At 41.1% G+C, this 25,340-nt stretch overlaps 3 protein-coding genes and 1 long non-coding RNA gene across 4 annotated transcripts; 3 read left to right on the forward strand and 1 right to left on the reverse strand.

The window, feature by feature from the left end:
- Positions 1 to 2,855: 2,855 nt before the first annotated feature.
- LOC135525305 (uncharacterized) lies at positions 2,856 to 4,348 on the forward strand. Its single transcript, XR_010453119.1, has 4 exons — positions 2,856 to 3,083; positions 3,353 to 3,532; positions 3,704 to 3,819; positions 4,196 to 4,348. It is a non-coding gene; the product is annotated as an uncharacterized LOC135525305 (long non-coding RNA).
- Positions 4,349 to 4,657: 309 nt separating this feature from the next.
- LOC135524569 (ras-related protein Rab-11B-like) lies at positions 4,658 to 8,432 on the forward strand. The gene is made up of 5 exons (XM_064952230.1): positions 4,658 to 4,809; positions 5,548 to 5,743; positions 5,881 to 6,074; positions 6,183 to 6,263; positions 6,409 to 8,432. The coding sequence occupies exons 1-5, from the start codon at positions 4,770 to 4,772 to the stop codon at positions 6,549 to 6,551; spliced, it is 654 nt and encodes a 217-aa protein (XP_064808302.1). The 5' UTR covers positions 4,658 to 4,769; the 3' UTR covers positions 6,552 to 8,432.
- A 969-nt stretch (positions 8,433 to 9,401) lies between these two features.
- LOC135524570 (E3 ubiquitin-protein ligase MARCHF2-like) lies at positions 9,402 to 20,650 on the forward strand. Its single transcript, XM_064952231.1, has 5 exons — positions 9,402 to 9,759; positions 13,822 to 14,090; positions 14,405 to 14,600; positions 15,144 to 15,353; positions 15,476 to 20,650. Exons 2-5 carry the CDS (start codon positions 13,915 to 13,917, stop codon positions 15,632 to 15,634), a joined length of 741 nt encoding a protein of 246 aa, XP_064808303.1. The 5' UTR covers positions 9,402 to 9,759; positions 13,822 to 13,914; the 3' UTR covers positions 15,635 to 20,650.
- An 819-nt stretch (positions 20,651 to 21,469) lies between these two features.
- LOC135524571 (ras-related protein Rab-11B-like) lies at positions 21,470 to 24,931 on the reverse strand. Its single transcript, XM_064952232.1, has 5 exons — positions 24,751 to 24,931; positions 23,209 to 23,404; positions 22,878 to 23,071; positions 22,696 to 22,776; positions 21,470 to 22,583 (listed from the first exon to the last, which is right to left on the reverse strand). Exons 1-5 carry the CDS (start codon positions 24,788 to 24,790, stop codon positions 22,441 to 22,443), a joined length of 654 nt encoding a protein of 217 aa, XP_064808304.1. The 5' UTR covers positions 24,791 to 24,931; the 3' UTR covers positions 21,470 to 22,440.
- Positions 24,932 to 25,340: the final 409 nt, after the last annotated feature.

Genomic DNA, 25,340 nt, shown 5'->3' on the forward strand with positions numbered 1-25,340 from the left:
TAAGTCAGGTTTCCTTGGAGAACAACAGAGCTACGTTTTGAAAGGTTAGCTAGCTAATGATATTTTATGATTTATAGGACTAGCAGTGGCGGGGGGGGGGGCAGTTGTACTGTTAGAGGGGCCAATTACATTAGAAGTTATTGATGTCATCGTTTTCTTCACTGCATTGCAGGCATTAGCAAGCAAAATACCATGTTCATAATCATCATCTTTGCCACTGTCTAATAATGGATGTAAAAAAAAACAATGGCAAAAATTAGTTTTGTAAAAATTATTTCATACTCCACAGTTAGGGGGGCCACAAGGGTGTCCAAAATTGTTGTCACATGGGCACTGCCCCCCCCCCCCCAGAACCGCCCCTGAGGACTAGCACATTTAATACTGAAATCTAGCACATCCATAATTTGTCTAAGAATTACGATTAGAAGTCTCATTTTTTAATCTATAGCTATAGTGAGGGTTTTTCACCCTCTTTTGACATGATGATGGACAATGGAGACTTCACTAAAACTCTCCCCACATGGGAGGACCTGTCTTGCAAGGTTTGTTGTCCTCTAAAGTTCATTAGCAAATATTTGTATTTTATATATCTTATTTAACTGTGTCTGGTTTGTTCCAGGGTCTTGGAGACAAAATGTCAAATGAAGGCAATAGTAGATGCTCAAGTCCAGCATCTGGAGTTCTTAGTGATGACAGAAATCAACCCAGTGATAAGACAAACACTGTCTTGATTTGGGCCTTTTTTTTGGAGACAGGTTCAACAAATTTTTATTTTTTATAAAATGTTAAAGGGTTTTAATTCACTCTTTTATTTTCTAGAATTCTACAATGTTATAACAAGACAGCTTCATGATGAAATAGACAAGTCCAAAATGTCATACAAAGAAGTTGAAGCCATGGTCCATGCCCACATGAAGGTGCAGTATGATAATGATTGATGATGCATAGTTGCAAATCACTGTTTCAATTGTTTTTATGGTTTTCTTTTAGCATCCAGTAGTTGGCCATGGTTCTGTGTTCTGCTGTGGGAATCTGCCTGAAAAACAAAAGTGTGTTATGTTTTATGTTCTCAGCCTATTTTGGATCAAATTCATTCAGATGCATGCAAATTGGTGACTAAGTCATCAGCATTGGAGGATAGCTGTCACAGGAGAGACCATCAGGACAAACACATTATCTTACATACCCCCATCCTCCAAGAGTTCCTTCTAAATGTATTTTATTTAACCTTTATTTAACTAGGCAAGTCAGTTAAGAACAAATTGCTATTTACAATGACGGCTTACCCTGGCCAAACCCTAACACTGATGATGCTGGGCCAATTGTGCGCCGCCCTATGATGTAAGGCTATAGGACAAGGTTCCCCAACTGGCAGCATGGTTTTATTTGGCCAGCCAAGTTTTCTGAGCAAAATAATAAATACAAAAGTTGGAGAAAGAAATGTGTGTGGAATTTTCATTGTTCGACATAATAGACTGTAAAAAAAACACCAGGAAATCAGCTTCAAAAAAATAATTGTCCCATAGCTGAATCTAGTTGATGATCCCTGCTATAGGATAATATTCATAGTCATGTGTGACCATCCTGTATTTATTCTTTGTGCTGTGTTTGACTGAAGGATGACGTGCAGAGCTACCTGATCTCATCTGACCTTACGCGCCTACTCTCTGAGAACGGTGCCATAAAATTGGAGTTCAGAGATACCAAGAGCCGACAAGAGACTGTGATCAAGAGCCTCCACCTGTCCCTCCATTCTGCTAAGCAGGAGAACAAGAGCTCCAAGCTCACATTCCAGCAGAGCCTCAGGCTGTCTGAGGACAAGGTACACTCCATGGAGCAGAAACTCAAGGAGTTTGAGGGACAGGTCCTGTCTTTGCAGCACAATCTCATGGGCTCCAATGAGAGGACTCAGAGTGTGCAGAAAATCCTCTGGGTCTCTGACAAGAGGCTCCAGTCCCTTCAGCAGGACCTGGAGGAGTCTGAGAAGAGAGGCCAAAATCTGCAGAAAATCCTTGGGGACTCCCAAGAGAGGACCCAGTCTCTGCAACATAACCTGGCTTCCTTTGAGAAGAACATCCAGACCCTCAGGTCTTCAGAGTGCCAGGGAGAAAGTGGAGATTCTGCAGGATGCAGTGGACAAGACAGAGTTTGGGCATGTAAAGGAGGTGAGAAAGCTTCAACAGACACTGAACAGAGCTACAAAGAAATTGTCTTCAACAGAGCAGGAGCTGCACAGCCAGAGTGAGTGCATAATGTTGAAGATTATATCAGATGTTTCCCTGTCACTGTATAATCCTGATTTTATATTGGCTTTGTTGGTTGTTGCCTTGAACACTCAATTGCTGAAGGAGCAGTCAAAGCAAACAAGGAGCTTAAGAGATCCGTTAGATATGAGAAAGAGCTGCAAGACACTATCAAGGATCTCAGGTTAACATAAGCACACACACACTTTCCTTTATTGATACAAATAAAAACAGATCAAAACAATGAAGATACAACAGTGACCCTAGCCAATGATTAAAAAAAAGTACATTTATTTAACGAGACAAGTCAGTTTTAAGAACAGATTCTCATTTTCAATGACGGCTTAGGAACAGTGGGTTAACTGCCTTGTTCAGGGCAGAACGACAGATTTTTACCTTGTCAGCTCGGGGATTCAATCTCGCAACCTTTCGGTTACAAGTCCAACGCTCCAACGACTAGGCTACCTGCCGCCCCTGATTGTACATGATATAACTCCCTTATATCCCCTCTCTCTCCACTCTGACAGAAAGAAGCTGAGAACCCAAATTGAGTAGAGGGAGTTTGCCCTGAATAGCCTGAGGATGCGTCAGAAGGACCTGGCAGATGTACAGCACCACGTAAAGGCAGACCTTCTGAGGTGCAGACTGGTCTGTGGCCTGGAGAAGGGACCGCAGCACTTCACCCCCCACATGGGTGGCCTGAAGGAGGGGTTCTTCAACCTGAGAACCAACCTGCACTTCGTCCTGGAGAAGGAGGCTGGGAGAGATGACCAGAGGAGGCAAGACTGGATGCAGGTGTTAGACAAGAGCAAGGAATGGGAGAAAAAGGCATAAAAACTGGTGAGACTCATCCTTTTGTTTTATTGTAAATCATGTACAATTGATGACCAGTACACATTGGTATATTTTGCTCACGGCACTGTTACTCAGACTAAAAATGATCAATATTCAATGTATTGCTACTAGTCTTGTTATGCTCCCTTAGTTGCAGTAGGCTGTTCTCATGAAGAAGCACAGCTGAGGTTTCACAAAACACAAGCAACAGAGCATTTATGCATCATTATTACAATATGACTGAGTTGTTGGCTTTATGTTCCTCTTTTCTGCAGGTGGACAGTTTAGATTCTCTGCAGAGTCACCAGCTACTGGAAGAAGAAGGGGATGAGAGGGAGACAATATAGAGCAGTAGCATGGAGAAGTGGAGCATCACCCTCCCCTCATTCCCCTTCTGCTGTGACGATGCCTCAGAGGAACCTCTCTATGAGACCTGCTTCTCCATATCGCAATGGGTAATCTAATCAGCTTCTTGGCATAGATTTCATAATTTAGCCCAGATCTTTAATTTTCACGCTCCCCTAAGTCTCCTGGGAGAGTGGATGGAAGGTTCTGGGGTTTTATGCTTTTACAATTTTGACCCATTACAGTCCTGTATGTATTGTTTTGTGTTCTTTTATTCGCAGGCAATATGTAGGCCGGGAGAAAAAGATTGGGCATAGCGCCCATTGTGGGTTGAAGGATTCTGAAGGCATGCAGCATTTACTAACAGTCCAAAAAAGACTGAAGAACCTCCAGTCAGGTAAAAAAAAAACAATAATGTAAAGCTATCACAAAGAAAATAGTATGTAGATGTCCATTGACCATCTTTGTAGAAAGGCCCTGAAAAACAATGGAACTTTTTAATCTGACAACATTTCACCAAATTATAAAAGAGACCATTGAGTTAAAAATTGGAATATTTGACTAATTGTATGGCATCATATCCTGTTGTTGTTTTGCTTTCTGCCTTTGACACAATCAAAGCTTCGAGCCTTCATTATGACAGAAGTAGGCCAGTGTTTCCCCTTTCTTGTTCTGTTTTTTTGTCCGACCAAATTATTTGATTAATAATGTTAGCCTAGCTATGAACTGAACTCTTCACTAAATTGTAAATTATGAATTTTTGTTTCTCTTAGATGAATTCCAGGGGAGTATCAAGGGTTTACTTCGGATGTCATAGCAACAGCAGCTAAAATATTTGGGACCACTGAATTACTGTACAACTGAGGGAAATCCCAGTGCCTGACAATATGAGAATTGTTAAAATAATCAGAATGATTTCATGGCAAATAAATAATTGATTCTAGTCCATTTTTGTTAGTTTGTATTTTCAATAATAAGCTCTCCTTCATAAACCATCAAATGCATGTATGGACAGAAATACTCACAAGGTGGAAAAGATTATTGCTCAATCCACATTTTTTAGAATGTAGATTTCATAAATACCTATGATGGGAAGCTATCAGTTTTCCTCTGATCACGGCCCTACCTATGGCCATTGGTCGATATTAAATTGAGAAGGATATTACTTGTCAATGTATCTATCAATTAACAGAGATACACCTCTAATTGGTCAAAGCAGTTGTCCGTCAGCTCATGTGCATATTCCCTTTGGAGGCTGTTTTACTGCCGGTCGGAGCAGTGGTTGAGACGGATTTAGGAGGCTCTCTTTTGTAGTAAAGTACTTTCATAAAGTGGGAAATCTTCAAAATGGGAACCCGAGACGACGAATACGACTATCTTTTCAAAGGTAAGACGCGCCCCACATGTGTTGTAGTGGTCAAAGTTTACATGTTTTCGCAGTAACGTTAGTTGAAGTTGAAAGGAGAGGAAGTCTCCCCAGCTAGCTAACGTCCACGTTAGCCAAACTAGCTAGCTGATAGCCAACTATGTAACCTGTTAGCTATCAAATAAGCGGTTATCTGCGCCATAATCGGTAGCTTGCTAAACGTCTCATCACCCTTTAGTTTACTAGCTAGCTACACTCAGACAATATGAAGAAAAAGTCACTAAGCTAACTATTGTTCAACGTTTTGTAGATTGTTAGTTTTAATATCATGGAGTTGATAACAAATGGCTAACTAATTAACTAGCTAGCTAATGTAATGTCTTACAATCAGCTGGGATGGTGTTAGCCAAAGCGACTGCTGGCACTGTGTTAACTAGGCTATCCATTACCACCAGCTGACCAAAGATAGCAGACCGTTTCTTGTGCAATGTTTGCTTGGTCACCACTTGTCTGACATAAATAACAATTGACTGACGACTTATCTGTCTTAGATATAAATGTTTTGTCATACAAATAATTTTGCCTAAGTATCCGCACCAATCATCAGACAAGCTACCAGGAGAAACATGCTCAGTAGTTTTGGGCTTCATTTAGACATTGTTGAATCTAAACAAATGTATCCTGTACTAGTCACTGCTGAACCCTCATCTTTTCCACTGTGAGACGGCAGTACTTATGTTTTTTGTATTTTGTTGCCAGTGGTGCTGATCGGAGACTCTGGTGTGGGGAAGAGTAACCTGCTGTCCCGTTTCACACGGAATGAGTTCAACCTGGAGAGCAAAAGCACCATTGGTGTGGAGTTTGCCACCCGCAGCATCCAGGTGGATGGCAAGACAATAAAGGCCCAGATCTGGGATACAGCTGGACAGGAGCGTTACAGAGCCATCACTTCAGCGTGAGTGGAGGAGGGTGCTCGTCTTCCTGTAACCTGCCCTTTACGGAACCAACACATTTGGATAGTGTTGAAACCATCCTGAAAAAATGCTTCTGTGAATCACACAACCTTTGACCTGCTTGCTCTGTCCCAATCAGGTACTACCGGGGGGCAGTGGGGGCTCTCCTAGTGTATGACATCGCCAAGCATCTCACCTATGAAAATGTCGAGCGCTGGCTGAAGGAGCTCCGGGATCATGCTGATAACAACATTGTTATCATGCTGGTGGGCAACAAGAGTGACCTGCGCCACCTCAGGGCAGTGCCCACAGACGAGGCTTGTGCTTTTGCAGGTAAACTGCAACAATACCGCTGGAGGAGAGAGCTCACTCTGGGGACAGAGATGGTTAAAAAGCCACCCATGTTTGTCTCAACTCAATATTTTTATTTTTCTCCCTCAGAGAAGAATACGCTATCATTTATTGAAACATCAGCTTTGGATTCCACTAATGTGGAAGAGGCATTCAAGAACATCCTCACAGGTAAGCGACAGGAGCCACTATTCAAGACTATTTACATTAGTTTATTTTAAGTCAAATTGTGTGATTTCTAACACATGAATGCAGTAGGTGCTGTATTAGGTAAATATTTAATGAGTAATGGAAACTTCCTCTTTTTTTTGCACAGAAATCCACCGAATCGTATCACAAAAGCAGATAGCTGACAGATCAGCACATGACGAGTCTCCAGGCAACAATGTAGTGGACATCAGTGTCCCCCCCACCACCGATGGGCAAAAAAACAAACTACCGTGCTGTCAAAGTCTGTGACCCTCAATACCACCGTCCCACATCCACTCCTCACTCTCTTCATCTGCTTTTCTCCTGGGTGTTGTGCTGTTGCTGTCTCCTCCTCCATGTGTTTTAGAAGTCTCCTAGAAACCTTGACTTTCTAGATAACATTCCTTTTTCACTTTTCTCATGTTTGTTGTTTGTCTGTATGCTATCCTCTAACGTCAACTTGTCTTTTACTAAGTGATAGGATTTTTTTTGGGGGGGGTTGTATTCAGGCTCTGATCATGTGACCCAATCCTGTAGAAGGACTGGTGAGGGATCAGATTGTCCTGAGCTTCTGGGTCATATCAAGATAAGCTACAGCTTGTCAATTGACATCAAAGGTTGAAATATTTAGCATTTTGTCTAACCCCTTTCTTAAAACCTTAACCCAATTCTCCTAATCTGTTACAAAAAGTAAATTTTGACAAGCTGTATCCCTTTTAGATAAAACAAGCTTCTGGTTGCTGTCCTTAGAGTCCCTGTCTTGAGTGTGGCATGAAAGGAGCAATAACAGGGATGTGGGTAGTGACAGTTTGGCTGATCTGATGCATTTCAGAAAATTGTGCATTTTTATTTTTTGTTAAGCCTGTGGTTCACAGATACACCAAAGTGTGGCTGAAATCAATTCAAATCTGAAACGATCTAATCTAAAAGATAAACTTGCAGAGCAGCACATTGGTGAAGATTGGATTTACCAATGGTTTCATGTGCTTTGTTTCACTGTTAGCTGCAGCCACTGTGTTCTCTCTGTCATCAGATTATACTATGACCTGATCCAGTAGTCAGATGACAATTGAAAGCAAAAGTGAATATGAAGGTTGTCCTGCTGATCACTTCAAATGCAACTCGCCATGTAAACTGATTCTGAATGACTAACATCTTTAAATCCCAACACTTAGCTTGGTTTGTTTGGGTGGGGGTGTTCTAATAAAACACTGCAATATCTAGGGTGGAGGATGCTCTCATTGCTTCTCTCTAGTCAAACCATGAAGGTGTCAAATTGAGTTGACAGTGGAATTTATGAAAAGGTTGCCTTTGTATGATTGGCTATAATGCCTTATCTCCCCTTTCTAGTAGAATTGCCTTTTTGGAGTGTGGTTACGTATGTAATTTTGTCACATCCAACTTCTAAATCAAACAAATCGGTTCATCTGCCTTTTCATCAAGGAACACTGAAATGGAAATAAACCAAATTCATGTCATGTTGGCAGACATTTTCTTTGAACAAAAATAACTCCGTCTTGTAATTAAGTGCTGAAAATGTCCTGCATAATTTCTGATGGTGTATGTATAGCATACCATTGAAATCTTGATACAGAAATGCATGTTTACATATCTCCTACCAGTAGGAGGACCAATATAATCTCAAATCCAACTTTATAGAGCAATTTGAGACTTATTTACAGATTTTGAAGAATTGAATGCACGGATGCCAAAAAAATAGTGCACTGAAATGTAATGGTAGCCTTATGCAACGTTGAATACTTTACGTATACTGTATATGCTCACCAGAAAAGTGTTCATTAGATATTGTGCAACTTTGATAAAATGTCTGAAATTTTATTTTTGTATGATATGCCTGATTAGTTTTATATTAATTTCAGTTAATCATTCCAAAGTTTTTTTCCCATGATTTATCCACATGAACGATACCCCACATTCAACTACTCCCATACAAGACATACTGAATTCCAGCAGGTCTTTTAAAGGTGTGAGTTTCATTAAATCAACTATGTAAATATAGCTACGTCGCCTTTTGTTCCTGGTGAATTCAACGTGGGTTGGTCTACATTGTCATACAAAATGTGCTTGCGTCTGGTGTTAATGTATATTTGACTAAATAAAAGGTCTCTTCCATATGGAACAGAAACTGTACATCTGTTTTATTTCACATACAAATGGGTGAGATTTTTCTATATGTTACATTTTGTAGCCTATCCATCCGGAGCAGAAAACAAGCCAAATTGGCGAGGAAGGTAACTAAGGGTGCGTTCGTAAATTCGCTCTGGCTATTTCAGAGCGTTCGTCTGCGTGCCAAAGCGCGAATAACTGATGCATTTACGAACATTGAACACCAGTTGAATAATTGTTTTATTTAACCTTTAACTAGGCAGAATATGGCCGGTGTCAGTAAACGTAGGCAAAAAAAAGCGTAATTAAATTGTTGCCAGTAGCACAGTTACAGTCACTAACGCTCTAGATCACATGAAAACACCCTAACCAGCTCTGTTAGGGAGAGTAAAAACGTTTTAGTTTTTATTTTACCTTTATTTAACCAGGTAGGCTAGTTGAGAACAAGTTCTAATTTGCAACTGCGACCTGGCCAAGATAAAGCATAGCAATTCGACCCATACAACCGTTACACATGGAATAAACAAAACATAGTCAATAATACAGTAGAACAAAAGAAAACAAAAAGTCTACATACAGTGAGTGCAAATGAGTTAAGATAAGGGAGTTAAGGCCATGGTGGCGAAGTAATTACAATATAGCAATTGAAACACTGGAATGGTAGATGTGCAGAAGATTAATGTGCAAGTATAGATACTGGGGTGCAAAGGAGCTAGATAAATAAATACTTTATGGGGAATTGTCAGAGTGAGGTGTTCTTTCATGTGTCTGGAAGTAGCTTGCAAGCTAGCCAACGTTAGCCAGTTAGCTTGGGTGCTTGACTGCCGTTGAGGTCAGGACGCTCGGATCAACCCTACTCCTCAGGCCTGAGCGTCAAGTGCGAGCTCTGAATTTCCGAACCGACAATCTGACAACACTGAACGCCCAGAGCGCTCTCTGGCACTCCAAAGTTTATTTACAAACGCACCCTGTATTGTTGAGCGGAAACGCCGTCGGTGGAGGGTTTCCACTAGTTACCTCAGCCTTAAAGTCAAAATTGGCTATATTTTCAAAATCCAGAACTTAAATATGCTTAATTTAAAGTTAGGATTAGGCATACATTTAGCAGTGGTTAAGGTTAGGTTTAAAATCTGATTTTAAGAAAATTAATTGTAGAATAGGCGGGGTTTAGGACTTTGTGGCTGTGTGACGACAGTGAGGAGGCTACCAAAGAAAATGCTATTGTTGTCGTTTGTCAGCAAGACGATAACTGGCAAAGATACTTAGCTCGCCGAAAGGAATTATCAATGAGTATTTTATATATCGACAACGCCACATATTACATGTTAAAATGAAAAAAATGAGGAATGCTGTGAGTAATACATTTTTTCTATCGTCTCGATCGGCTGGCTAACATAAATAGCTAACTGGCTAGCTAACATGATAAAGCTAGCCGAATAACGTTAGACAATTTTCATAGTAACGCTATAAGGCATTCGCTTAAATCAACGATACTGATGTGAACACATGCAATCATAATTTTCCATGTAGCAAGCAGTATGGTATCTAGTGTGGTCTATATTGCGCTAGCAAGCTACTGTAGCAAGTTAAACAGCTGGTTGACCAAATGATCCAGATGTGTCCTGTCGGGGGTTTGCGTCTGTATTTCAGTGTTGTCGGGATTCGACAACAAGCATTATGTACCGAGCTCGGTTTGCTTGCAGTAACCACTAATTGATTTATCAAATCAGGATTATTATTCTTGATATTTACAAAATGGATTGCTATTTGTTAGACTTGAATACTCCAACTCTAATTTGGTCATGTCAGTGCATTTCTTAGTAGTGAAGGCTCATCCCATACAGACAGCGAGCCTATTTGGGTGAGGATAGCTACAGTGCATTTGTAAAGTATTCAGACCCCTTGACTTTTTCCACATTACAGCCTTACTCTAAAATTGAGAAAATACTCTACACACAATACTCCATAATGACAAAGAAAAACAGGTTTAGAAATGTTTGCTAATGTATTAAATTAAATAACTGATCACATGTACGTAAGTATTCAAAACCTAGTATTAATTAAGCACTTTTGGCAGCGATTACAGCCCAGCGCCTTCTCGGTTATGACATTACAAGCTTGGCACACCTGTATTTGGGGAGTTTCTCCCATTCTTCTCTGCAGATCCTCTTGAGCTCTGTCTGGTTGGATGGAGAGTGTCGCTTCACTGCTATTGTTAGGTCTCTCCGGAGATGTTCAATTGGGTTCTCATCCAGGCTCTGGCTTGGCCACTCAAGGACATTCAGAGGCTTGTCCTGTTTCTCATGGTCAGAGTCCTTTAGGTGCCTTTTGGCAAACTCCAAGCGGGCTGTTATGTGCCTTTTACTGAGGAGTGGCTTCTGTCTGGCCACTCTACCATAAAGGACTGATTGGTGGAGGGCTGCAGAGATGGTTGTCCTTCTGGAAGGTTCTCCCATATCCACAGAGGAACTGGAGCTCTTTCAGAGTGACCATTGGGTTCTTGGTCACCTCCCTGACCAAGGCCCTTCTCCCCCAATTGCTAATTTTGGCCAGGCAGCCAGCTCTAGGAAGAGTCTTGGTGGTTCCAAACTTCTTCCGTTTATCCCCAAGGACCTTGGACACTGCAGACATTTCTTTTGGTACTCTTCCCCAGATTTGACAATTCCTTCGACCTTACGGCTTGGTTTTTGCTCTGACGTGCTCTCTCAACTGTGGAACCTTATATTGACAGGTGTGTGCCTTCCCAAATCATGTCCAATCAATTGAATTTATCACAAGTGGACTCCAATCAAGTTGTAGAAACAGCTCAAGGATGATCAATGGAAACAGGATGCACTTGAGCTCAATTTCGAGTCTCATAGCAAAGGTTCTTAATACTTATGTAAATAAGGTATTTCTGTTTTTTATTTTTTATTCATTTGCGAACATTTTTGCTTTGTTATTATGGGTTATTGTGTGTAGATTGAGTAAATTTGTTTTATTTAATCCATTTTAGAATAAGTCTGTAATGTAAAAAAGTGAAAAAAGTGGAAGAGGTCTGAATACTTTCTGAATGCACTGTATGATGACAGCTGTTTATCACTCTCTTGTGCCCTGCTGCTCATACAGAGGTTGCCCTTTAGAAGTAGCTGTGTTGTGTTTTGGCAAATTGGCTCAACTGAATTTTCAGACAAGAAGATCATTATTTTCCCCCCTATATAAAAAAAAAAATATCACTGTTTTGAAAAATGTTTAGATTCTATTTCATGTTGCCATCATTTAGGCCTCATACAGCTCAGTGTTCTAATGTTGGTCAAAGAAAATTATTATTATACACTACCGTTCAAAAGTTTTAGAACACCTACTCATTCAAGGCTTTTACTTTATTTTTGCTATTTTCTACATTGTAGAATAATAGTGAAGACATCACCACTATGAAATAACACATGGAATCATGTAGTAACCAAAAACGTTTTAAACATATCAAAATATGATTTATATTTGAGGTTCTTCAAAGTAGCCACCCTTTGCTTTGATGACAGCTTTGCGCACTCTTGGCATTCTCTCAACCAGCTTCATGAGGTAGTCACCTGAAATGCATTTCAAATAATAGGTGTGCCTTGTTAAAAGTTAATTTGTGGAATTTCTTGTGTTGTGACAAGGTTGGCATGGTATACACAAGATGGCCCTATAACAAGTCTGTATTATGGCAAGAACAGCTCAAGTAAGCAAAGAGAAACTACTTACGACATGAAGGTCAGTCAATACGGAAAATTTGAAGTTTATTCAAGTGCAGTTGCAAAAACCATCAAGCGCTATGTTGAGACTGGTTCTCATGAGGACCACCACAGGAAAGGATGACTCAGACTTACCTATGCTGCAAAGGATAAGTTCATTAGAGTTACCAGCCTCAGAAATTGCAGCCCAAATAAATGCTTCACAGAGTTCAAATAACAGACACATCTCAGCATCAACTGTTCAGAGGAGACTGAGTGAATCACAGCTTCAGTCGAATTGCTGCAAAGAAACCACTACTAAAGGACACCAATAAGAAGAAGAGACTTGCTTGGGACAAGAAACACGAGCAATGGACATTTGTTCTTTGGTCTGGAGTCCAAATTTTGAGATTTTTGGTTCCAACCGCCATGTCTTTGTGAGACGCTGTGTGGATGAACGGACGATCTCCACATGTGTATTTCCTACTGTAAATCATGAAGGAGGAAAGCATGTTATGGGGTGGGGTTGTCACACCCTGACCTTTAGCGAGACGTTTTATTTCTCTATTTGGTTAGGTCAGGGTGTGATTTGGGGTGGGCATTCTATGTTGTTTGTTTCTATGTTTTGGCGGGGTATGGTTCCCAATCAGGGACAGCTGTCTATCGTTGTCTATAATTGGGAATGGCACTTAGGCAGCCTTTTTTTCCTTTTGGTAGTTGTGGGTAGTTAATTTTCATTGTATTATTGTTTTGTTGGCGACATTTGCAAATAAAGAAAAATGTACGCTCACCTTGGTCCATTCAATCGTGGCAGGGGTGCTTTACTGGTGACACTGTCTGTGATTTATTTACAATTCAAAGCACACTTAACCAGCATGGCTACCACAGCAATTAAACATTTTTTTATTTCACCTTTATTTAACTTGGCAAGTCAGTTAAGAACATTAAGAACAAACTCTTATTTTCAATGACGGCCTAGGAACAGTGGGTTAACTACCTTGTTCAGGGGCAGAACGACTGATTTTTTTTTTTACCTTGTCAGCTCAGGGATTCGATCTTGCAACCTTTTGGTTACTAGTCCAACACTAACCACTAGGCTACCTTCCGCCCCATCTGGTATGGGCTTAGTGGGACTATCATTTGTTTTTCAACAGGACAATGATTCAACACACCTCCAGGCTGTGTAAGGTATATTTGACCAAGAAGGAGAGTGATGGAGTGCTGCATCAGATGACCTGGCCTCCACAATCTCCCAACCTCAACCAAATTGTGATGGTTTGGGATGAGTCGGACCGCAGAGTTATAGGAAAAGCAGGCAACAGGTGCTCAGTATATGTGGGAACTCTTTCAAGACGGTTGGAAAAGCATTCCAGGTGAAGCTGGTTGAGAGAATTGCATGCGTGTGCAAAGCAGTCATCAAGGCAAAGGGTGCATATTTGAAGAATCTCAAATATAAAACATTTTGATTTGTTTAACACTTGGTTACTACATGATTCCATATGTGTTATTTCATAGTGGTGATGTCTTCACTATTATTCTACAATGTATAAAATAGTAAAAATAAAGAAAAACCCTTGAATGAGTAGGTGTTCTGAAACTTTGGACCGGTAGTGTTTATATTATAACTCTCACTGTTTGTCTCATAATAAGTTCTGTAAAGTAACCTGTAGTGTATTGTATGGTGAATGATGTCCTAACTCCATCCTATCGCTCTTCAGTCGTTGGGCCTAACTGCTCTGACCTGAGGGAGCTGAGTCTGCTCCCCCATAATCCCTTTGACCCCTGACTTTTGACCCCTGGACGGTGTAACCATGACGACGGGGGATTGTTGCCACCTCCCGGGCTCCCTATGCGACTGCACTGGCAACACTGGCCTGTCCAAAAGCGTGGAGGAGTCGGATAACTGCAGAGCGCAGTATGTCACCCAGGTCACAGCCAAAGATGGGCGGCTGCTCTCCACCGTCATCAAACCTTTGAGCACACAGAGGTACTATGACTAAAAACTCCTGAACACATTCTTACTTTAAGCATTTATGAAATATTCAGGGCTTTCCAACAGGCTTTTATAGTAGTAATCCTAGTTATATCTGGAACTCGTGAAAGTGTATGCGAGTATATGTCAGAGTGTGGGTGTTACCAGAAAGATAATGTCTCACTCTCACAGTTGTCCTCGGCATGTATGAGAATTAGCTTAGCTGTTAAGACTGTGACATGTTAGCCCAAGTGGCATCCGGCAAGCTGTAGTAAGTAAACCCAGTCAGAATACCCTGTTCAGGACCTCTCTCTTCCTGTTTCCTCCAGCGATGGGCCAATTTGCCGGATCTGCCACGAGGGGGCCAACGGCGAGGGACTTCTGTCCCCCTGCAACTGCACAGGGACTCTGGGCACAGTGCACAAGAGCTGCCTGGAGAGGTGGCTCTCCTCCTCCAACACCAGCTACTGTGAGCTGTGCCACACAGAGTTCACTATTGAGCGTAGGCCCAAGCCCCTCACAGAGGTAACAAAGGTCAATGCCTTTAGCTTGTCTGTTCTCCTCTGCCTGCCTCTGTGTGTGTGGTTGTGCTTATGTTATGTCAAAACACATGAGCATGATTCACTTTTTTTTCTCTTTCTGCTTGCGTAGATTCCTCAATGCAAAAATTGTGTTTGTAGATAGTTGCAATACATACTTATGTGTTGAAATAGAATTTCTGGCCTTGCTCATGGGTCACCAACATGTAGATCTGTTGACTTAGTTGTGTATTACTCATGCATATTACATCCTGAATATGTCAACAGAAATGTAGTTTGGGAGGGTTAGGGATTCTTTGTTGTTTTTTTGTTATGTGCCATCATGTGTTTATGTAATGAATGATGAAGAAACCCAGGAAGTTTAACCCTTGATCTGCTAATGGGTATCTCAATAAACCAAATCCTAAACAAGAAAAGCAGAGTCCTCCAGTGTCCCCTGTTTTGGCTATAGTGCATGTGCATACCCAGTGCTCATGTAGACTCAGTACACATTTCTCTTTCTTCTCTGTCCTCGCTTCTCTTTCCACAGTGGCTGCGGGACCCGGGCCCTCGTAACGAGAAGCGCACATTGTTCTGTGACATGGTGTGCTTCCTATTAATCACGCCCCTGGCAGCCATCTCTGGCTGGCTGTGTCTGAGGGGAGCCCAAGATCACCTGCACTTCAACAGCAGACTGGAGGCCTTGGGCCTCATCGCCCTCACCATCGCCCTTTTCACAATCTACGTCCTCTGGACTCTGGTGAGTAGGCACAGATCTAGGATCAGCTGCCCTCCCCAAATCCTAACCTTAACTTTGTTTATAGCTTGGATGAACACAAATATTCTCCAGTCTATCCTCTTCTCTACCCTTCTCTCCTGCAGGTATCATTCCGCTACCACTGTCAGCTCTACTCTGAGTGGAGACGAACCCATCAGAAAGTACGCCTCCTCCTTCCCGATGCCAAGGGGCGGCATTCTAACCAGCATTCCTTGCTCTCCACCAAGCTGCTGAAAAAAACAGCAGACGAGACTATAGTATGAGGTCAAAGGTGGGAAGATTTGAAGTTGGTGTTCTTTGGGTGCTGGAGGTTCTCAATGAAAAAGCACGTCTCCAACCAGAGCCCAAGCTCTTTTTCTATTTAAATCCTTTCTAACTATGTGTGTCATCATCGTCAGCACTTCTTTTTTATTTTGTCGTCTGAGCCTCTGATGGTGTTTTTTTTTGTGATCTGGTAAAGAAACCAATATTTTAGAGACCAGTGATTACCGTGCAGTATGGTGTTTCGGAAGGTTTGGAAAAGGGCAGTTGATTGGATGGGTCTCCGCTGTGCGCTGCAAAGGGACAACATAGGATTCATTGGACAGATGCTCAGTGGAGATGGCTGCTGAAGCTTTAAGACCAAACCCTCTAGTTTTTAAGTGGACAATTCCCACTTTCTCCTCCCTAATTTCCTTCACAGCCGTCTCTAAAAGTGTAGTATGGATCGTTGACGCTGATCTACGGCGATCCATCCAGCGGTTGGTTCCCTAACCACTGAGTGTAGAAGTAAGAAGCTTAAAGCTTTCATTCCTGTTTACCAGCCAAAGGCTATTAGACTGGGGGGATTATAGATGCTTATGACATTGCTACGCAAGCCAGTTGACTCCCTTCAATTCAGCTCCATCTGTTTTCCTCCTTGGTGTGAGCAGGAATTTTGTTCATAAAGATGGAGATTGTGCAATAAAACACTGGACACGGTTTCCTCTCACAGTACGTGATGAGACTGGCACCAACATGCACAATTTTGCATGCATGTACTGTTCATTTTTTTATTTTTGGTATTTTTGGGGGGGGGAATTGTACGAGAGGTTGGTTGAGCTCCCATTAATCTGGTGTTACAAGTTAGTATGTTGAACTGGGTTTCCTCCCTAGAGTATAGAGGTCTCTCATACTATTAGCACCACATAGAGTGAGCTGATCTAGGTAGGTAGGTCTACACGCCACTGATGGGAGAGAAAAGAAACTTTATGGAAATGTATATTCCACCAACATGAAGTTCAAACTTTTTGTGGTTGACGGAGAGTAAGTCTTACCTTTCCAGGACAATGTTAGAGTAGCGCAGGTCAAGATCACTCTTCAATAGCTAGTACATTGCTCTCCTACGACGATAGACCAATGAAATGCTTTTAAATATTATGTGTTTTTTTTGTGTAGTCATAACATTTGCGAGGAATCACATGCAGCAAGAGCATAGATTGGTTAATTGATGTTACTTCATGTTTTATAGCAGTTGCATTCCCCTTCTGATATGCAGGCGACCAGACTGATGTCTTGTCTCAGACGTCTACAGATGTCAACTGTACCTTGACAGTAGAACCTAGTGTGTGGAGCAAGACCAGTGTAGGCACTGTTCTCACCCATCTACCACAGCTTTAAAATGCATGAGTTGACCTCTGGACAAGAGATATATGCAAAAACACAGATTTATAGGGCTGGCCATGTTACTATCACCTGTTTGGATCTTTTCATGAATATACAGTTGAAGTCAGAAGTTTACATACACTTAGGTTGGAGTCATTAAAACTATTTTTTTTCAACCACTCCACAAATTTCTTGTTAACAACCTATAGATTTGGCAAGTCATTTAGGACATCTACTTTGTGCATGACACAAGGAATTTTTCCAGCAGTTGTTTACAGACAGATTTTTTCACATATAATTCACTGTATCACAATTCCAGTGGGTCAGAAGTTTACATACACTAAGTTGACTATGCCTTTAAACAGCTTGGAAAATTCCAGAAAATTATGTCATGGCTTTAGAAGCTTCTGACAGGCTAATTGACTTCATTTGAGTCAATTGGAGGTGTACCTGTGGATGTATTTCAAGGCCTACCTTCAAACTCAGTGCCTCTTTACTTGGGAAAATCAAAAGAAATCAGCCAAGACCTCAAAAAAAAAAATATCTAGACCTCCACAAGTCTGGTTCATTCTTGGGAGCAATTTCCAAACGCCTGAAGGTACCACGTTCATCTGTACAAACAAAAGTACAACACCATGGGACCACGCAGCCGTCATTCCGGTCAGGAAATAGACGCGTTCTGTCTCCTAGAGATTAACGTACTTTGGTGCGAAAAGTGCAAATCATTCCCAGAACAACAGCAAATGACCTTGTGAAGATGCTGGAGGAAACGGGTACAAAAGTATCTATGTCCACAGTAAGACGAGTCCTATTTCGACATAACCTGAAAGGTCGCTCAGCAAGGAACAAGTCACTGCTCCAAAACCGCCATAAAAAAGCCAGACTACGGTTTTCAACTGCACATGGGAACAAAGATCGTACTCTTTGGAGAAATGTCCTCTGGTCTGATGAAACAAAAATAGAACTGTTTGGTCATAATGACCATCATTATGTTTGGAGGAAAGCGGGGAAGGCTTGCAAGCCGAAGAACACCATCCCAACCATGAAGCACGGGAGTGGCAGCATCATGTTGTGGGGGTGCTTTGCTGCAGGAGGAACAGGTGCAGTTCACAAAATAGATGGCATCATGATGATGGAAAATTATATGGATATATTGATGCAACATCCCAAGACATTAATCAGGAAGTTATAGCTTGGTCTTCCAAATGGACAATGACCGCAAGCATACTTCCAAAGTTGTGGCAAAATGGTTTAAGGACAACAAAGTCAAGGTATTGGAGTGGCCATCACAAAGCCCTGACCTCAATCCTGTAGAAAATTTGTGGACAGAATTGAAAAAGTGTGTGCTAGCAAGGAGGCCTACAAACCTGACTCAATTACACTAGCTCTGTCAGGAGGAATGGGCCAACATTCACCCAACTTATTGTGGGAAGCTTGTAGAAGGCTACTCAAAATGTTTGATCCAAGTTAAACAATTTAAAGGCAATGCTACCAATTACTAATTGAGTGTATGTGACCTTCTGACCCACTGGGAATGTGATGAAATAAATAAAAGCTGAATAAATCATTCTCTGTATTATTTTGACATTTCACATTCTTAGAATAAAGGGGTGAACCTAACTGACCTAAGACAGGGATTTTTTACTAGAATTAAATGTCAGGAATTGTGAAAAACTGAGTTCAAATGTATTTGGCTAAGGTGTATGTAAACCTCCGACTTCAACTGTGTGTGTGTGTTTGGTTTGAGTTCCTCTTTGTTCAGTTGATATATTTTACTTTCTTCCTTGTACACTGTATGGTCGCTTCAGAACCCCCTTTGTTTTAGCCCAGCTTCATTTCTGCATATTTGTGTGTATATATATATATTGTTAATCATAGTGTTGTCCATGGTTGAACGTAAAAGTATTGACCCTGAATGTTAACTGGCCTGAATAAGGAGAGAGACTGAATGCAAATAGCCTCAGTAGAAATCTCAAATTATGGTCCACAGAAGCCAAAAACCTAGGCCTAGATTTGACGCTAATTTATTTCTATGATAGTAGTTTTTGTTATAATCCCTTCATGGTAATCATACTCCTGTGTATTGCTTATTTTGTAGGTGCAGGTTCAACTCTTCCAGTACCTGTAGGCTTCATGCATAGGTTTGACTGAGGGTTTATCACCTGAAGGGCTTTGCAGTGGGACAGCTAAGCTGTATAAGTGTTATGCAGCTGTGAGAATCCTGGTTATGAGAGTGGCTTTCTGAAATCCGTTTCAAACTGAAAAAGTGTGATCTCCAGTCACAGTAAACGAAATAGGAAAGTCATCCTCTAAACTTGAACAGCATAGACAGACAGTCAGCCAAGTTCAGTGGTGTCCTGTTGGGAGACCCCTTTTTTTTAAATAAAGTATCCTCCACTTTTTGTTGTTGTTGTAAAGTGTTGATTTGACCTCTAAAGTAATCCTCTTGTCTGGAAAACCTATTTGTTGTTAAATAATAATACTAGAGCTTAGTTGGAGGTTATTTTCCTGTATGTCAATGTGTGTTGTGGAGTGGAACAGCTTTCAGGATCTTTCAGCATGGAGAGAGTTCTTATCTACATTGTCAGTGATGGGCCACTGCCCTGTCTCATGCTGTCTCTGATTGGTGCTTTTGCCTCTACCTGACATGTTTGGAGCTATGGAGACATTGCAAAGTAGGGTGTAGTTACAGCAAGTGTGCAATTTGATAAATTTACAATGCAATGCTTACCTATAACCGTAACAATACATAATGAAAATCAGAAATATAATGTAGAAGCTAGTGCATATGAAGGATCATAGCAGTTTGCTCACTTGTGCAGTCTGAGAGGGCCACAATAGGATGTTTTATTTTGCTAAGTGAGTCTGTGAGTTGCCAACAATATGCAACACTGCTCCCTTTGAAGGCAGCTAAGAGACATACTTGCCACATTACTCCAGCTTTTATATAACCATTAACTCAAAACAGGTTATTTTCTCCAAAGATGCATTTATTCTTGTTTTGTATATCAAATGGCACTTTTACAAAACTATCATGGAAATCAATACAGTTTGGTTGTTTCTAACACCAACTTTGAAAGGGATTTAAAAGCATTACTGATATAGTACAATTTTCAAATTTCTGGTGTTTGGATATTGCTCCTCGGGTGTTGTTTTTGATTTGAAGACGCAACAAAGATTCCTGGGCATTCTCATGCTTGTATGTAGAAGGAGCAACATACCAGATTTGTAGACTTATTTTTGTTTGATAAGGTCTTAATCTCTTGTTAATTTTTCCACTGTTTTTAACATGCTGATGTGTATCCGTTGTAATTTTTGTTCAATTATTCATTAAGCACAGGGTTTTTAATCACTCTTAGAGATGGAATCCGCAGAAGCTGAGGAGAGTCGCACAGCATGGTTAAACAAGTTATGCTCTTCTATCGCAGGTGCAATGATGTCTGTTGGGGAAAAAACAGTGTTTGTTTTTTGTTGTTGTAATATCGCAAACGGACGTGGCAGTTCCACCATTAAGGATTCCAGCTTTAACTATAATGTTTATGTTGTGCAGTGGAAAAAGAAAGATGTCTAAACCCAAAATATGTTGGTGCTTGCAATCAGCCAAGAAAGTGTGCAAAGAAAATAATAAATGAAGCCACAGTATGGATAAACATCAATCACTCCTTTTGTTTTCTTAATTATGCGGACTCTTGCATGTACTACACTGGCCCCTTATTGAATGTTCTTTCAGACTTTACGGTTGTCTGTATCACTTAACATGTTCGGACAAAAATCTATTTTTTACAAAATGTTGCTTGGCCTTAATAGTAGTTTTCAGTCACTCACCTTTCAACAAGAGGGGAGTGGACCCATCAACACAAGGTAATATATTAAATGTCAAAATGTCTCATGTTAATTTACTGGTTACATTTTCAACTTATAAAACCCATCATCTCCATCTAAGATTAGGCTTGTTTCTAAATCCACTTAAAATAGACCACCAAAGATGAGAGGGTCATGTCATGCGATAATTATTTTCCACCACTGGCCTATATTTCTCTCTTGGCTACACCAAACTAAACAACTAATGGGAGGGGGGACATATTGAATGTAACAGTTCCTGGACCTAAGAATGTCTCACTCACACCCAATGACTGGCAGATAGACCTATATGAGGCTTAGAATAAACACTGGTGAAATATTTTCCATATGCTGATTCAGCACCACATTTTGTACCACTAGGCTAGCTCTCATGGGGTGTAGTGCTGTCCTAGGTCAGAGGAACAGGGCTGGGCATGGAAGAGCAAGAACAATCTTTCTAGACCCCTGCCTCTACCACAGCAAGCCCCCATAACCTCCAAACAGGTACACAGGAGACATCTCACATATTCTACCCACATACATCTACGGTTGAGCAATTTAAATTCCAATACTGTGTAGTGCACTGAGAAATTATATATGATATGTTAATGATGAATGAATTACTTACGTATTACTGTGTTTAAAGGAGTTTATTGAAAAGTCTTACAGTGCTTACGGAAAATAAAACAATGAAAAGGTGAGCCAAATATATTTGAATAAATACACAATAAGGTTAATTCTGGGCATGATAACTGCCTGGATGAAAAGTAAGAGCCACTTAAAAGACAAATGCATACATATACCAATGTCATAATACTGCCTTATTCATGAGCAACTGTGAGTGGCTATATACACAGCACCATCTATTGGTCATTGTTCAAATATACTAGTCCAGCACACTATAGCAGAGTTTCCCAAACTCAGTCATGGTGCCCCCCCTCCCCTGGGTACACGTTTTGGTGAGGCCAAAAGCTTGATGATGAGTTAGTTATTTCAATCAGCTGTGTCGTCCTTGGGCAAAAAAAGTAAACGTGCACCCAGGGGGGACCTCAGGACCGAGTTTGGGAAACCCTGCTCTATAGCACTTCAAGTACAGGTGTAGGATCTTAATTTGATCACTCTTTTGTTGCTGAGAATTTTCCTGCACCGCAGGAAACGCAGATGAGCTTTGTGATTTACATAAATTCACTGAAAACCCACACTAACACACGGTTGTATTAACAGTATTGCACTTTTCATGTAGCCTACTTTAGACCAGATTATGGACTAAACATTATTTTGCTATGAAAATATAAGTCAAATTAAGATCCTACACCTGTATAGCTCAATCCATTTAAAATAAAACTGCCCTGTTCCTACAATGCAGGAACCTCAATATTGACTCCATGAATGACTGACAAAGTGACAGAAAGGCTTTTTAAAGTTTCACTTCATGGCAGAAGAAGAGCACATGTAATAAAAAGGATGTTTTGTATACAGACAGGGAGGGGAAAACAGGGCGTCGTCACATATGGGAACAAAGACAGAATGGGCCACACAGGATAACACAGAGTGATGGTGGAAGTGGAGTGGGGTTGGGTGAAGGGGGTCACAGGAGTTGTAAGGGTCACAGGCTTTGACAGCACGGTAGTTTGTTTTTTTGCCCATCGGTGGTGGGGGGGACACTGATGTCCACTACATTGTTGCCTGGAGACTCGTCATGTGCTGATCTGTCAGCTATCTGCTTTTGTGATACGATTCGGTGGATTTCTGTAGGAAAAGGAAGAGACAGTTACTGAAAAGAAAATGTGCCAATAATACATAATTTATAGACCAGCTAGTTTCCAGTATTGTGAGGTGTGTCATGGATCCCTCTTCTTACCTGTGAGGATGTTCTTGAATGCCTCTTCCACATTAGTGGAATCCAAAGCTGATGTTTCAATAAATGATAGTGTATTCTTCTCTGAGGGAGAAAAAGAGAAAAGATTGAATTGAGACAAACATGGGTGAATATTTAACCATCTCTGTCCCTAGAGTGAGCTTGTTGCAGTGGTGGTTGTTTACCTGCAAAGGCACGAGCCTCGTCTGTGGGCACTGCCCTGAGGTGGCGCAGGTCACTCTTGTTGCCCACCAGCATGATAACAATGTTGTTATCAGCATGATCCCGGAGCTCCTTCAGCCAGCGCTCGACATTTTCATAGGTGAGATGCTTGGCGATGTCATACACTAGGAGAGCCCCCACTGCCCCCCGGTAGTACCTGATTGGGACAGAGCAAGCAGGTCAAAGGTTGTGTGATTCACAGAAGCATTTTTTCAGGATGGTTTCAACACTATCCAAATGTGTTGGTTCCGTAAAGGGCAGGTTACAGGAAGACGAGCACCCTCCTCCACTCACGCTGAAGTGATGGCTCTGTAACGCTCCTGTCCAGCTGTATCCCAGATCTGGGCCTTTATTGTCTTGCCATCCACCTGGATGCTGCGGGTGGCAAATTCCACACCAATGGTGCTTTTGCTCTCCAGGTTGAACTCATTCCGTGTGAAACGGGACAGCAGGTTACTCTTCCCCACACCAGAGTCTCCGATCAGCACCACTGGCAACAAAACACACAGACAACATTAGCACTGCAATGACAGGCTGCCATTGTATGTGCAGTTCAGTACAGTCAAAACTATGAGATCACATATAGTACAGTAAACCAATTACAGTTATACCAAGTGGATTACTTATCATAACCTGAGGTTTGCATGTCTGACTTTTTTAAAGCTTTGGAAAGACAATATTTTCATTGATTGAATTCTGCTGAAGACTGAGACAACAGAAAAACACTCAGAAATAAAGTGGTTATATGAGTACAAAGTGCTGCTCTGCCTCTTCAGAGGGGGAAAAGGATTTGAACTTTGTCCTTCTGGAGTCATGGTGCAGGAAGCTGAGAACCTGCTCCTGCTGGGAATCCTGAGTTGACACTTTTCAGAGGGCTTCCCTTCCCATCGTCTCCTTCAGTCATTCTCCCTAGGAAATCCTCTTTGTTCTCACACTGCCCCTTTTTCACATTTTCTGTTATGTTTGAAGTGTCATTTGGAATGTATTTTATAGACTGCTGTACACTAAACTAGATTGGGTAACGGGTGAGGTGTGCTTCTGTGGGATTGATTTGAAACACAACATCTAACAGTAGCTCATCAGTAGGGTTATAAATTGGTATCTGTAAGATTTTGACAAATGTGTTTTCTTGTGCTATATTGAGTGGAATCGATTATGGAATGGTCAGAGCATCAGACTATCAAGAGGGTGACCCACTGGGAACTTCCTTCCTGCTCATTATCCCATCCTTATCTGATACAATTAGGACAGTATTTTATGAGCATGTTCAGCTACTATTGATCATAAAGCAAGTCACATTATAATGTAAACAACTGTTTATGATTGAGTATGTATATTAGGCTAATTCTGTATGAGTATTAGGTCTACCTATGAATCATAGCAGGCTAATTGTAGGCTACACCTAATTAAAAATCATTTCAGATTTGAGCCTTTGGTACACTTGTTTGAAGGATCCTCCTAGCTTTATTAATTGTATAAAACCGACATGTTGCTGGCTATAAACAAGGACCTTTGAGGATTATGGTATTGGTGTTATAAAGCAACCTAAGAAAACCTATGTTGTTAGCTAAGTGTTAGCTAAGTTAGAGCTGGGCATTGCTCAACACAATGCGACAAACCCCTTAAACTCAGCATTATATTTAGCAAGTCACCAGATCAGATGGAGGCTATCAATTCCTAATCTAGCTGGACATTCTAAAGTGATCTATTAGAATAAAATACATTGTGGGATCTTCACAAGGTACCTTCATAATTGACAGAATGAGACACAAATCATATTTGTTGTAGCTACCACCAAGAGGCAGCTGGCTACAGCTAGATGAATAGTTATTTTACCTTTGAACAAGAAATCGTATTCATCATCTCTGTTGCCCATGTCTTAAAAATAGTCCAATTCCAATTTAATAGCGATATATTCTTGGTCTAGCGTTTCTAAAGTTAGTTGCAGTGTTTTCTCTATAACCCAATGTGTGAGACAATGCGCTGTTTTTTCAGTCCCCAACTGACCGCAGGAAAACGGAATCTTCCTGACTCTGCAGAAGGGGAGGAGTTCACTGGCGCCCATGTAAACTGTATTTGATTAGGGATCCCCATTAGCAAATGCCTACTCTTCCTGGGGTCCAAACGCATCAAGACACTTACCTTACACATATAATAAAACAGTACATTTTATAACATCACTACACTACTACATATCAACAACACAAAATGCATGATACCACCATACAACAATACCACAATGTACCTGGGTAGAGTTCGTGTGCTAGCGGTGTGTGTGCCTCTTCAAAGTCCACGCTGGTCCATAAGGTGTTTTTTATCCGTTTTTTAAAATCTGATTCTACTGCTTGCATCAGTTACCTGATGTGGAATATAGTTCCATGTAGTCATGGCTCTATGTAGTACAATGCACCTCACATAGTCTGTTC

This window comes from Oncorhynchus masou, chromosome 31 (assembly GCF_036934945.1).
Source record: "Oncorhynchus masou masou isolate Uvic2021 chromosome 31, UVic_Omas_1.1, whole genome shotgun sequence".
NCBI classification, from domain to species: Eukaryota; Metazoa; Chordata; class Actinopteri; order Salmoniformes; family Salmonidae; genus Oncorhynchus; species Oncorhynchus masou.